Here is a 15,525-nt window from a genome sequence, read left to right as displayed (position 1 = left end):
ACTTGGCCTTTGGGTAATTTACTGTAACATGATGACATGTTCTTGTGAATCTATTAATTGTACTCACACATTGAGGAAACATTTTCAACCTAGCTCAACACCTTGTCATGCATTGTTTTGCTATTGATTAGTATTACACAGAGAAGACTAAGCGTGTGTGTGTGTGTATATATATATATATATATATATATATATATATATATATATATATATATTATGCAATGCACCACAACTTGTACCATGTTGAATTATCCATTTAATTAACTTTTTTTCAGAAAGGTGTAAAACGTGACTTGAATTACCATTAATTCAGATTTTATAATTTTTCATTCCAATGTGTTTTTAATGCTGAATATGTCGCGGGCAGTCTATCCCCCTTGCTGCTTGGGCTAATAGATATTAGTGAACGGCAGTGATTGGCTGAGAGCGTCAGATGACCACTCTTGGCTTATCGGTCATACCATTTATGGTGCCTAAACTGCTTCTTTAAATATACATGCAAGCATTGGGGATTTGCTTTTGGAGGCTAAGGAAGTCTTTTTTTGTCTTTGTCATTCCTCCAGTGGTGCTGGGTTGTGAGTGGCCAGGTACCCTCATTCACTGTTAAACTGCTCATAAATGGTTTAACATTGAATAGAGGGACTGTGTTGGGAAATAGCTTATTCAAAGAGATTAAATGTTTATAGTGTCTACAGTGTCCCTTTTTTAATTTTTTTTTTAAAATTATTTATGGAGCATACATATATGACAACTGTTAAGAATCTATCCCTTTACATTTTTATTGACAGGGAATTGATGTCAAATATGTAATACGTTTATTGTGAGCAGTTGCTTGGAGTTTACCAAATGTGATGTGCCCATTATACCCCATGAGGATTAAAATTTTGGTCATAGTGATGAGGGATAAGAAGCACAGGTTTAGACCTATTGATTGAAGTCGTAAAAAATGAAAATTTCTATTACTAGTTGAATAGTTCTTTCTTTAGTAATACATGCTGGTTTAACCCATGTTCTACAACACTGTTTGAAGATTTCATTATTATGTTTACATTTCGAGCAGTAGTGTCACTCCCCATCAAGTTTTGGCATCTTTAAGTACTAAAATGGCTTCTATAACAGTAACTATTTAGCCAAAGGAGACAAACATTATCTTTAAGAAAAAACAAAGAAAAGGGTAGTCATGGGTAGTCTAAAAAAACAATAGCATGCATAGACATATTTGTATACAGATAAATGGATATCTATCTATCTATCTATCTATCTATCTATCTATCTATCGTATTGTATTCTTACATTAAAGCATTGGCATTAGTTCTAACACATTTTTGAATGTTCTGCATAGCTGTAATTGAACGCTCTAAGCACTATTGTCACTTTTTCTCCTTAAAGTGACACTTCTTGTTCTGTTCGGTAACTGCAGGTGTTACTAAATGTTGCACAGCCATAAACTATTGCAACACTCTACATGGCGAGTATGTGATGCTTATCTATGTGCACACCATGACCTAAAGAAAATAAAGGTACAAATGATTCATTGCTGTTCTGTTATACAGCATCATGTATGTTTTTTTATATATTTTTTTATATGGTTAGTAAGCTTCTATTATTAAGCTGCCTTTTATGAATCATCAAATTAGTTTTGCTTGACGAGTGTTTAAAAAATGTACAAAACCTGTCCTGAATCTAACAATTCACAATGTGTGTGAGGTTGCATTAACAATGGTGGTTGTTCTGTGAAACCTTCAGGTAATGTCTTACAAAGACTTTTACAGGGGCAAGTTTACCCACCAAAATTTCATGAATTGTTATTGGTTGATAGGGTAAAATACGCACTTTTAGGCCTATTGGTCAATGTGTTTGGTCATATAGGATTTAGATTGTCATATTTGTGTAAATACATTTTTATCTCCATTTTCTCCCCAGAATACCATAGTTTGGCAGTGCTTCTGCTTTTGTTTTCGGGAAAATTAAAAAAAAATATATACATTTTTGTGAGGGTTTACCAGCACAAACTGCCTCTGACATGCACTTTTATCCTTATGAATACATTAGCCATCTATGACTTTTGTCACTCGGAAAATAATAGACGTAATCTTTTTTTCTGAATGGGGGGTTGCCCCTAGTGAATAAATTCACTTACAATGTACAAAAAATAAAAAGGATTTTCAGGAGGAGTAGGAAGAAGTAGATAGTATCCTATGGAGTGGAGCCCTTAGTGGGCTTTAAATAGATCATAATACCTCACAAAGAAAGAGACCACCCGTTGGTGGGGTATATAAAACTTAGGTTTTAGCTATTGTATAACATTTATTAAAAGTTAACACCCAAAACTATATGCAGTATATACAATAAAAACAAAACACAAGACGTAGGAAGATATGGGGTGAAGGGAATTGTCTTCTAAACAGTGCTTAGTTTTTTTTTTTTTTTATTGTAAATATTGCACATAGTTTTGTTGTATATAGTACACATAGTTTTGGGTGTTTGGTTTTAGTTATTGTCTAACATTTATTAAAAGTTGTTTTATATACCCCACCCCGAGGGTGGTCTCTTTCTTTGTGAGGTATTATGATCTATTTAAAACCCACTTGCGGCTCCTACTCCATAGGATACTATTTACTCCTTCTTACTCCTCCTGAAATTCCGGTTTATTTTTTATCTGTGACTTCTGTTTACATTTCTTGTTGGCTGTTTTTTAGAGGAAAGTATCACATGCAGTTTGGAAGGTTGTTTGTTGTTGTTCAAATGGAGTCCTAAGTTACATGAAGTTGGTGAAAAGATTTAATTGAATTTGTTGCTCCAGTGAGAAACCAGTCTTGAAATTGTTTTGTCACACCCTAGCCAACACCTGAGATAATGAGAATTGTGAGATTACTTAGTCATTTCACCATAAACCCGTTGTTATACATTTAATTGATATAAACATGTTTGACATTATATGGGAAGAGAGACTAGTGATATTGAGGAGACTCAAGTAAACCATGTTTTGTTAAAACAAGTTCTCGCAGGTGGATCCATACAGAACTACAATTCTTTACTGCATGGTTGTGTTAATAAAAAGTATGGGATGGAATGCAAAATTATCAAAGCACTGTCTATTTATTTAATTATTGGGGGGAATGTGTGGAAGACCTAGGGCAGGAAGAAATCAATTTTTTTCTTGCCAAACAAATCATGTTGTTTTCAAATGAGCATCTCGCCCACAAAGCCAATGGGCCTTTAGGTCAATTTGTATGTGATGCCCTCTGTTGTGGTGAAACTGCCAGTAAATGTAGTTTGAAAGATATAACAGATTTCCATTGAGATAGATATATATATATATATATATATATATTCAAACTAAATCCAGCACGCTCTCATCCACTAAACAGCAATGTAGTAGTTTTATTTAAAAAAACACCTCACCTATGCAAAAAATAATGGGGGGTGGGGAGGGTTCAGGTACAGTATACGATCATACATGGCATAAGCCTGCCACAACGTCGATGTACCCCATTCTTAGCAGGTCCTACTCTAGCAACCTAGTGCAACTTAAAAATTGAGCTAATGCACAGACAATTTTTTTTTAAATACCGTATATAATATATTGTCTGTGCATTAGCTACATTTTTACCCAGAGTACATTGTCATTAATACACTGAACTATAGTCACCAAGTGTTACTTCTTAGGTGCATATACGTATGTGCTAGCAAATGTATTGTGAGTTTCTTTGAGAATAGACATGTGCTGCAGACACACTTGGTCAAGCAAATCAAGCTCAACAGAAAGCTAGTAAGTGAGCTGTGCATTAACTGTACATTAATCCAAATCATTATTTACATTTCAGTACATTTTTATTATGCCACTCAAATGGCTATTAAAATGTACGTTTTGCCATGACTCAATGTTTGATGACTCCATTACAGTTTGATGACTCAAATACAATGGCATATCCTATACCTTGAGTGCAAAAATGTTAACAAACACCATCTTTTTTTGTTTTTGTTTTCTTTTGCTTTTCCTGTTTTTTTCCTATTCAATGCTATTCTAGAATAACCCAGCTACTCTTATACACATTCACCACTAATTTTATGAAGTACTATTGATCTGATTAACCTTTTTATTAGTATTCTGAGCATCCTACCCGTGTAAGTTCACTCATCTTTGTGACTTGTGAGAACACCTATAAAATAAAATATAATCATACGCTTTTTCATGTCCTGTCTAACCTTATAATTTCCCTTTCTGAGCCTTCCTATCTCTTACACTGTATTACAGCTGCTTATATATATTTGTTTTCCTTTCTTTCACTTTTTTCAGCGGGCTATAATACTAAATACTTTTCTTTACATTCAATATCAGACTTTCATTTTGCACTTTTCTGTTTGAATAGAATCAGGCCAATAAAGCAACTCCAAAATTGGAAGAATCTAAAACATTTTTTTCTAGTTTGCATTTTTTTCTTAAATATTTTGTAATATATTTAAATGCTTTTTTTTGTTTTTAAATGTTTTTTGTGTGTTTTTTGTTGTGTGTTTTTTTTTTTTTTTTAAGCAAAATGCCAGGTCAATAGGTAACCAGATGTGTTGATAACTTGCTAGAGTTATACAAATGTAAATAGAATAACTGGTTTAATGCTTGTGTTTTTAGATAAAATCTGATAAGTTTACTGATATGCCCTTGTCATCACAAAGACCAACAGCGCTTCTGAAAATATCTCGATTTTAGTTTCACTTTACCTTCCTTTGCAAATAAACAAACCAACCAAAACGAACCTGTTCAGCAGAGTGTCAGAATAGAATATACTATTAAGCTTTATGTCAAACATGACAGACCTGGTGAAGTATGTTTAAGGCAAGCATATGGATTGCCTGTATTTGAGCTGCAGAGGTGCGTCTCCAAGTGTCTTTTTAAGGTTGTTAAAGTGAGCATTGGTTTATTTCTTCAAGTGGCCAACAAGATGGATAAGAGAGGATTGTTCTCAGCAAAAAATTAGCCCATATGCAGATGTTAAAAAAAAAAAAAAAAAAAAAAAAAAAAAAAGAGCCACCTGCTCATTAGGCCTTCACCATAGGAAAGCATTGAAACAATGCTTCCCTATGTGGATTTTGAGGATGCTGGACAAAGCATGCAAAGCATGAGGACATCCAGAATCTTTTCATGGTCTCAAACTCTAAGAGGCAGTCTTAACTCTGCAATGTAAACCTTGCAGTATCTCTGAAACTGCAATGCGTGATCATGCAAGGCTACGGAGGATATGGACACTGCACTCAGTCTACTTCAATGAGATGAAGTGGCCTTGGTGCCTTTAGTGTCCCTTTAGTGTACAAACATCAGTAGTATGCAAGTTGGGCAATCCTAATTTAGAAATGACTGAATCCAAATTTATTTTTTACTCATTTTTAAAATGCATGCTATTTTTTTTTCTTTGCTATAAATGTCCTGTGTCTGGGTGGAAGTGACTTGAGTGAGAATTAACCAATGTATCTTACATACCAAGGGTTAGAGGTACGTAACCAAAATAATGACATTATTCTACACAAAATAAACTTACTCCCGTAGTTTTGCAAGGTCCTATCTGTAAAAAAAAAATCCCACATGGTAGCAATAACATTCAGAAACAGAGTAAAAACTAAGTTTTCGTTTTACTATGAATTTACCTACTGAACAATGTTAGACCAAAGCCTCTTGACAATGCATGATTTGGGGAGCCTGCTGTGGGGCTAAGCTTCTTCCTCACAAGTTATGAAGAACAGGAAACATGAAAACAATTTTGTTTGGATGGAACTCCAAAAAATATTACTATAATACTTCTCCGCTGGCTTATTAAAATTAAGTATAAGGTGGTAGTCACAAAAGTGAAGCATTTTTTCTTTTTTCCTAATACAAGGAATATTGTATGTATGTACATTACAACACATTATTTAAGTTTTTCATTTAGGGTTAGTTCCCAGATAAAATATATAAAAATGCCCTTGTGATTCCAAATCATTGTACTTGGCATGTAAAAAAAAGTATCTGTGATTGTTAAATGTATGTTTTTGACTAAATTTCAGTAATTAACATTGTGTACATGTTCTATATTTTGTCACCAATTCCCAGGGATCCCTCAATCAGAATTACTTATTTTATAAATATTATGAGTTTTTTTTTGAAGTCTTACAGTTTTTTTTTGTTTTTTTTTAATAGTTTAGGGTGCATGTAGTTGGTATATCTGACACATAACAAGGGTCCTAGATTTGACACACACACTCTGCAGAGATTGGGCGATTGCTGAACCTGGTTCTTAAGAAATAGTGTTGCTTAAATTGACATCTTTGGTAAGCAGTGTATTTTACAAGGGATTCTGGGTATTATATTGGGCACATTTTTGGAGGACATCGGATATGTTTATATTTTGTGAGAGTTACAATAACTTGTTACCAGTCAGTTATTAATTTACTTATTGTGTGAAGCAGGCTCTGACAAATATGAATGGATCGGATGGAGACACAAAGTGACAATTATTAACGCTTTATGTGTAATTTATACATCGTCTCATTATTACATATTGTGCAGTGTTTTCTCAATCAAGCCAAGAGTGTTCGTTGGTTTCCTGTATATGTCTGGTTTGGTTAGTAGCTCAATGTAGATTAATTTATGTGTGATTACTGGCTTCAGCTCAGGCCAACATTCTTCCATGCAGTATGTATGTGTTAACTGATGCTGTTTTGGAGACCACCTCTGTCTGGAGTGTGTATTTTTACAGTCTAGTTGCATGTTTTGATTTAATATTTATTTTAGATTTCAAACTTGAAAGGAATTGTACTTAATGTTTTCATGACTGATATTCATGTTGTGTCATGTAATTCTGGCTAAACACAATGCTAAGCCACAAATGTTTTAAAGAACAGGTATTTTTAGAAAGGGGAAAATATATATTTGGAACATGGTCAAAGTAAATTCAGTTCAATGTCTAACTTTTCACATTTTATATTCTATTTTGGAACTCTGGGCTGTCCCCCTTTTACCTTTACTGCCGTGTTCTTATTGTAGTTGTGTCGCGGACTCAGCAAATTGTCTTGTCCATTCAAAAGATAATTTTTTCGAACTATTGGACTCCAGGCTCTAAGATGTATTAGGCTTAATATTAATGTGTACTTATAACTTTACCGGCTTGCTTAGTAGTTTTCTCTTTTAAAGGGGAACAACCTTAGCATTGTATGTGTTTTTCATTAGTTTTCATTCTGAATTAAGCTGATTTTTTTTTTTTTTTTTAGTAACAATTATAACTTTCAGTACAGAGACTTACAGTTAAAATTCCTTACAAATGTAGCTTTATAGATAAATATAAATCAAACCTATAACTTAGACCAGAGATTTCTCAATCTTTTTGATACCGTGGTTTAGAACATAATATAAATTAGAGGAATTAATTTTTGTTAATAGGCATTGGTTTAACAGATAAAGAAGGGGAAACAAAGTATCTTTACACTATATTAACCTAATTTGCATATACTCTTCATACTCTATTCATTTTATTTGTATTAAAGTAAGACGTCCTCAAATTGTTGTCCAGTGAACAATGATTTCTTTATTTTAGAAGTATTCACTAGAGTACTAGCAAACCTAAATTTGTGTGTAATGTATGTAAATTTGTTTGTATTTATAATACACATACATGTTGATAGTTACCTAATTTAAGAATATGTTGTACCATATTATACATTTAAACATACAGTAAATACCAGACAAACATAATCTGCCCCTCTCCCCTTCTCGAAGGGATTTTTAGGCTTGTAGAAGATTTAATGGTTTCAGGACAATTCTTCTGAAATGTAGTTTGACTTGCTTCTTTTTTGTAGTGTTTGCGTAAAAAAAGTAAATTGTTGTACGTGAACCAAGATTTCTGTGGTGAAGGCAGCTGGACTGGGCGTAATGCCCAGTAGTGTGTCAGTTGTAGTTGGTGAGAGGTGAAAAGCACATTTTGGATTCAGGAATTAACCAGTGTAGCTCTAATAAAATATTACATAGTGCGGTCATAAATGGTTGTGCAGTGAACGAAAGTCATAACGCTGCATTAAGAATTGAGTACTAAAGGGTCCAATCAGAAAAGTATATGCTCTTCTAACCAAATAGCAATATGATAAAACATGGACCTCTAGTTGTCAAACCAGTACTATTTTAGTAAATATTGGGAATAGTTTGAGTTTCTTCGAGTGGCAAAATATAGCCATAGCTACCTAATAACTTTCAGGTTAGTGTAGATCTGATGATTTCAAGGCAGCATTATTTTTTCGAAATCCCTGTTTTTGTGAATATTTGCATTGGTTGGTTTTAGATTATACTGGTAGACAAGTAGCAGTTTTATGGCAACTGTTTTCACGGACAAGTATTGGAATGTGTCACTTGGCAACTAAATGGGTAACAAACTCGAACACATTCCAATCCCCCAGCAAGAGGTCCAGGAGCTGTACATGTGGTTTTACACAATGCTGCTACTGACTGCAAAATAAATGTTTATTGTGCATTGTATGTGTTTCATTTGATTTCAGATACATGCATAGAATGCAGTGCTCTAGGGAAACCAAACAAACTGTCCTGTTCCTGTATGCAGTACGTGTAACTTCAGTCACAAATTATCATTCTGATTTTTGCCATTAACCCCTTAAGGACCAAACTTCTGGAATAAAATGGAATAATGACGTGTCACACACGTCATGTGTCCTTAAGGGGTTAATGTGTCACTGTCATTGTAGCTGAATAATAGAAGAGTTAGCTTGTTTTTTTTTTATTTTTTTATTAAACGTATTTAGATTTGATCTGCTTAAATAAAGTATTTATTAATGCATCATATTTATATTGGAAATTGGAAGTGTCACTGTTTTGTTGTTTTGTACATTGTTTTGGGAGGTATGGCAAATGGTTGGTTTGTCAGTTTTTTTCCCTGCATCTGTTGCTTTAATGCAACGCCCAAAATTCAACTAATTCTGGTATATTATTTCCAGTAACCATAGAAGGCAAAAAGTTGTACAGCCTGCCCTGACTCAATCTCTAGTTTTATTGGACGTTGGGTGAAAGCTCTGGTGATGTTTCATGAATCTTTATCTTGTAAACTAATACTGCAGAGCATATAAACAACTGCAACCCAGGACAAAAACACCAAAGTGAGATTGTGTGTGTGTCTATAATTTGTGTTGGTCACGTCACATAAAGGTTAGTAGCGTTGACAAATGCTATGTTTAGGTCCCATATGTACTTCAATATCATGTATGCTCTGTAGTTTGGAACTCTTTTTTTGTCTGATGAAGATGTTACTAGTTATTTTACAGCCGTGCTACGGAATAATTGATGCCTTCTAAATAATTATAATACCCACCAACTGCTTTGCTATAATCGACATATGAGCATTTTTAATACGTTCTATGATTTGTTGTTCTCTTGTGTTTGCCAGTGCAAGCCATAACAACCTTGTTTGTTACACTGTAAAATGCACACCCAAATGTTGGCTTTACCATCCGTTTTGTATCATTATTTAAATAGTTTTTGCTTGGAGGATCTCCCCTGTAATAGGATTGTGTCTACAAATTTGTGATACTTTTACTTAGGCATCTGGTAGTAGCAGTTGGATGCTTTGGAAATCACAACTCCCAAACCCTGATTACTACTCTACCAAACATCTCCTTTCAGTGAACATGAAAGACATACCCACCCATCCAGGGACACAGCTGCTGCTTCTTAATAGAAACCAAAAAAATGATCTATTCATCTTTATGATTATATTGTGCGAAAAAGCTGTTATATGCATTATTTTTTTTGCGTGAAATCACTGAAAGTTCTGACTTGATGAGACATGTCTGGATCAGGTTATGCTTCTCTGTCACAGTAGTCCCATGTAATGTAACTACCTGTATTTAATTTTATATGTTTGCACGTGTTACTTTTTTGTTCCACTTGCAGTTTAAATGTTTGTTTATTGTGTTTTTTTTATCTCCGTTATTTATAGGCCAGAAGAGACCAACCGGAGATTAAAAAATGTGAGTATATATGTGTGTTTTAACTGACAAACCGTGTGTGTCTGTTTGTCTGCTTGTGTTTTGTATTAACGTAAGCCTGTATGCAAATATATATGAGTTTACCTTCAACATTTTTATGTTTCTTTCTGCATTTGTTCTGTTAGGTTCTGATCACCATATATTGGCTTGGAAGAAAGGCACAGAGTTTACCATATTATGATGGTGTATACCTTAACCTAAAAGCTTTTGAAGGTTTATTGGGACAAACACTTACAAAGGTAAGAAATGCTACGTAGTAATTTACACTACGTAACACTACAAATGCTACGTAGTAATTTACATACAAACTCTCTAAACGACTGCCTAGAATGGAAAAGAGGGAATCCATATTGAGACTGTTTATGAGAATGTCCCTTAACGAAAAATGAAGCGGTTAGTTTGGGGATTTCTGCACAATCTCATAACCAACACAAAAAGTCAGACATGGATTGTGATATTAAAATTGGATTTGTAATGTATATTAAATTCAGTGCTATCCCGAAACAACCTAGCATACAATGTAAACTTCCTGCTATCCCATGATGCTTTGCCTGTACATGATCTTTGGGAGAAAAGCCACCTCTCGTGTTATTGAGAAGCATTATGTTGATACTTTATTTTTTTTACATACTTGCCTTCATTTCACGCCTGGGGTTAGAGAAAAGGGAGGACTCTTGCCACCTCAAAGGTGACCGTTTATCCTGCATTGTAGGAGCATTGTAGAAAAGCTCGATATGAAAAGCACCACCTATCTCTCTCCATAAGTGGAAATAGTTGCTTTGAGTTAAACGTGTTACATTTACATGTTCATTTCATAAAATAAGAAATACGTTGACAAAGAAATTGGCAGAACGCTTATTGGTAAGAATGTTCCCTGCATGGTTTGCAGGCAAAGGGTTAAACATGCTACTAATTCCCTTTCTCTACTGCTAGGTAGGAAGGGTGAGGCTGTAGCCGCCAGCAAATTATACAAGTGTCAAAGTCCAATCTTTGCGTATAATAGAAATATCCTTATCTGTGTTATTACTGTCGGTGACACATCACATTTTTACTGTATGATAAATACATATGTATAAACCCATATTGCATAATATGAAATGTGTGTACACATGCATACACCCACCCATCCAATGCAGTCAACCGATCTCATACTGTATGACTGAAGACTGAAACCATTAGATAATAGGGAAACTGTAAACCAAAAAAGTTCAAATTTGAATTAATCATTCGTAAAGAATGCACTTGATTGAAAAATAATTTCTCGGAATAGATGACAATTAAATATTCATATTTACTTGTCATTAGTAGACTAGCTCCCTGCTTAGTCATGCAGGCTGCAACATTACAGTATCCAAAAATAACCATGATGAATATATTAAAGAACAAGACTATGGTGTGGTATGTAACTCCCTTCCATCTGCTGAATCTGGAATAAACTCTTAAGGGTGGGTCCATGTCTTTTGCAGATCATTATTGCGTTCCCAACCAATGACCGTCTGTGTTCCAACTCCCTATTTATTTGTTCTGCATGTCATGAGTCAATTGTAATAACTATATTGTTACTGAGCATTTGTTTCTCATTTTTTAGCAATTAAAATAAGTTATTTAAAAAAAAAAAAAAAATATATATATATATATATATATATTTTAATCTAGATATTTATTGCTGTATCTGCCCATCACTTTGGTTTTGGAGTGCTCACAGAACAGCAACACTCTAAACATTCCAGTCTGCCACTTGTAGACAAACGAAAAGTACTTCATTACTTCTTTTGACAATTAAGTGGGACATTAATAAATAAAAATTGTTTGCCATCATTCTGTTTGATAAATGCTGCTAAACACTTTCAGTAGGTTTTAGAGTAATTATCCACACTTCTGGGAGAAGTAATTTTGAATGAAAGCATTACTTAGAAATTCATGTATAAACTGTGAGATGAGGCACAATTAAATCATTTTTTTTTTTTTTTTTTTTTTTATAATATACCACACCTAAATGAGGATCAAATATGTTTTATTTCAGCCCTCTAGTTTCATTTAAAAGCCTGATGATTGCTGTAATTAAGCTTATTTTACAGATTACCTTAGTATATACAGATTCCTAATTCAGGTTTAGTGGTAGAAATTATGTAAGAATATGCATTTAGCAATGGTCTAATTTGTATTTTGTCTATTGTCCTTTTTTAATTAGGCACTAGAGGACTCCAGCACATTGAAAAAGAGTGGTCGAGACAGTGGTTGTGGTGATTTGTGGTATAGTGAGAGAGGAGAAAATCACTCTCCTGGTACTGTGCATAGACGAGACGATTCCTGGGATAGCTTGGACTCCTTTGGTTCCAGGTCCTACACAAGTTTTTCATCAGATACAACCATCAAAGGGAGTAGCGAGGGTATGTTTGTCATAAAAGTTAATGCAGTTCTGTTGTGGTTGTGGTTTTCTCTTTTTCTAATTCGCATTTTGATTAAAGAATCTTGGTAATTAAAAAAAAAAACAAAAAAAAAAAAACATTTACACATTGAGCTAGCAAACATCCTGGCTAATAATGCAAAACATGTATTTATATACCACCTATTTAAATTTTTTGTAACTCTAAGCTGTCATATAAAAGACTAGAAATGTGACACCTGCTTTCACTCATTGTGTTGAAGATTTGGGGGGCTAGGAAAAAACAATGCAAGTCAAAACTGTGTTTCTCAACCATTACTACCTTTATCCTCCTGATTTTGTATCAAATTCCATCATATTTCAAAACATCCTCACCCACCTTTCTTAGTATATTTCATATGATCTCATTGCTTTGTGACTTCTGTGTTTCCCACCTAGATGCCTGTTCTGTGTTTCCTTACCCTTGTTGCAAATATAAACACAGCCTCTAGTCCAGTTTTTAAGATCACCAAGTATCCTGACTAAGATAAGAAGCTTTATGATGATAAAATAAAAATTAGATTTTTGGCTCTGAGCTAGTTAAGATGGTTCCTTTCCATAACAATCATCCTGAATTCATATGCAACTGATATAAAGGAGAATTATTCATTTGGAAAGGTGTCTGGTTGAAATAGATGAGAACCCATTAGCCCAGTGTTGTATTTGGTCCAGAGAGCCATCATGCTTATCCAAGTGAGCTCATCTCAGGAAATATCATATTTTGTTTGGAGGCTGGACTCAACTACACTGAAAAATTGTCAAATGTATTTAAAGTCATGTTCCTTTTTTCCTGGTATCTTTTTGTAGCTTTCATGTTTCAGGGAAACACAGTTTTGATCATAAATCTATTTACGGTGTTTCAATATCTTGATTAAATATCATACTTTTTTTTTTCCCTTAGGCAATAAAATCTCAGAATTCTAAGTTGCTGATTAAAAAATAAATAAAAAAATCACAAATTAGGTTTCCCCTGGATCTGGGGTCCCTTGCCTTACCTTCCCTCTCTTTTCATGTCTCTTCTCTCTCTTTCTCGGTGTAGTCTGCTGTCCTTTGGTTGGTTTGAATGTATACAATTCTACAATTCTGACCTGCCATCTGCTTAACCCCTTAAAGGACCAAACTTCTGGAATAAAAGGGAATCATGACATGTCACACATGTCATGTGTCCTTAAGGGGTTAAACAAAGCCTAAGAAACCCCAAAGAACCCCCTCATATTATACATTTATTTTGGCCATTAATCTTGCATATCAATATCTATTACATTGTTTCGGAACAGTACTACCATGTTTATGGTAGATTTTGGATGCAGATTCACTTTAAAGTGAAAGTTTTTTTAATTTTTTTTTACATTTTTTTATTCTATATGTAAAAAACAAGTGCTGAGATAATATTTTGAATCTTGTAACATAACATTTTGTTAAGCAGTCAATGCATGTGATGTGCTTGGAGCAGCATTGACTTTCTTGTATTTGTCACCTTGTGACAGTTTGGCCACAATATTTTATCGACTTTAACAATCTTGCAACCCATAAATTTAGTGTTTCTTCGTCTATAGGACTTTTTTTTTTTTTTCTTAAGAGCAAATCAAGAAATAAAAAATAATGAAAACATTTGGGCAGGGTATCGATGCAAATATTTAGTTGTCTTAGAAATTGATATTCTTTATAATCTTCATGGGCATATTCTAGAGTCCTGTTACTTACATGTAACAATGTTAACATTGTCATTATTACCATATTGAAACTTTGTTCTGTGGGTATTTTCTTGATCAAAGGCCATTTGATATTCACGGTCATGTTAAAGAAAATGTCCCAAAAACGAGTGATCTCCAAAGGAAAAGGAAGGGACCGCACTCATTCAGAGGATCCAGCGGGTGCTTAACTGACCCTGGGCCAGCACAACCCTTACAAATAATACATCCAAAGAGAGGCTTCAATCACTCACTGAGCGCAAATGTTAAGCAGGTTTATTGAAATATTACATATACAGCAACGGTTTACATTACACAAAGAGTTTAAAATGTTGATGTATGCATGAAGGTTCAATAAATCTGTTTAACATTTGAGCCCAGTGAGTGCCTGAAGCCTCTCTTGGAAATACCCCAAATGAGCGATGTCCTGTAGACTAATAAAATGCAACCATTTGAAGTAGAGCTAGATCTTCATGATCTTGTGTGACCCAGGATTATGTTTCAAATATGTAAATTAAGATCACAACGTTGGCTTCATACAGTCATTTATTTAGGTCAGTGTTATTATGAAATATCATATGTCTGTTAAATTAATATTTTGTTTGTGATCTTCAAAAAGGAGTGAATTGAAAAAAGTTAAAGAAATCAAAATTGTATTCGTGACACTGTTCTCTAACGCGTTTTTCATATTAAAGGAACACTCCACTTGAAAACATTTTAATTTTAAATTTTTATTAACAATTTAGTCAATATACCACCACTGAAAACATGCATGCGTTTAAAAATATTCTTCTTTGTCATTGGGGGTATATCCAAAAAACAGTTGCTGATTACATCTACAGTTTTTGCAAGCTCTCCCCTTCTTCGCCAGCTCAGACATTCACTGACTGTCCAATTACAGACTTCCCAATGCTGCCCTGGAAAGTCTTTGCAAGGCAAGGTTCCCTGAGCAATTGCCTGACTCTTGAGTTGAGCTACACTGAACTAAACAACCAGGAAGTTACAGGATGGCTTGTCTGACTGACTGCCAAATGGATGTTACAAGGTTATATTAGAACAGTGGCAATTTCTATTGAAATCTGCACTTTTTGTTAAGTGAAAAGAGACACTCTTCATACATAAAGCACTTCTGCAGCTAAGGTGCTTTTGGTGTGTGGAGTGTTCCTTTAATAGTTGGGTTCTTTTAGACCTCTGGGGCAATGGAAACAATTAAACAGCATGTATCTACTTGTTTTAGAGGCCGGGGGAAATAAATCTATGATTTAGAAGTTTAGGGTAATAAATCTGTTATGGGAATGGAAAGGTTAAATTTCTTTATTAGTTAATGTATAATGTAGTCATCTAGTAGGTTTAGTTTTGAGGTTATTTGTTCATTATCTCTCCCATCATGTTCTC

General features: G+C 34.1%; 1 protein-coding gene across 7 annotated transcripts in view; it reads left to right on the top strand.

The window, feature by feature from the left end:
* Positions 1-15,525, top strand: part of LMO7 (LIM domain 7) — a 141,772-nt gene that overhangs the window by 87,927 nt on the left and 38,320 nt on the right. For all 7 annotated transcript variants that reach the window (XM_063425890.1, XM_063425884.1, XM_063425895.1 and 4 more), the window contains 3 exons: positions 9,966-9,996; positions 10,140-10,253; positions 12,206-12,404. In XM_063425890.1, the coding sequence (XP_063281960.1) occupies positions 9,966-9,996; positions 10,140-10,253; positions 12,206-12,404 (344 nt within the window). The remainder of the gene's footprint in view (positions 1-9,965; positions 9,997-10,139; positions 10,254-12,205; positions 12,405-15,525) is intronic.

This window comes from Pelobates fuscus, chromosome 1 (assembly GCF_036172605.1).
Source record: "Pelobates fuscus isolate aPelFus1 chromosome 1, aPelFus1.pri, whole genome shotgun sequence".
NCBI lineage: Eukaryota > Metazoa > Chordata > Amphibia > Anura > Pelobatidae > Pelobates > Pelobates fuscus.
This window is presented reverse-complemented; position numbering and strand designations above follow the sequence as displayed.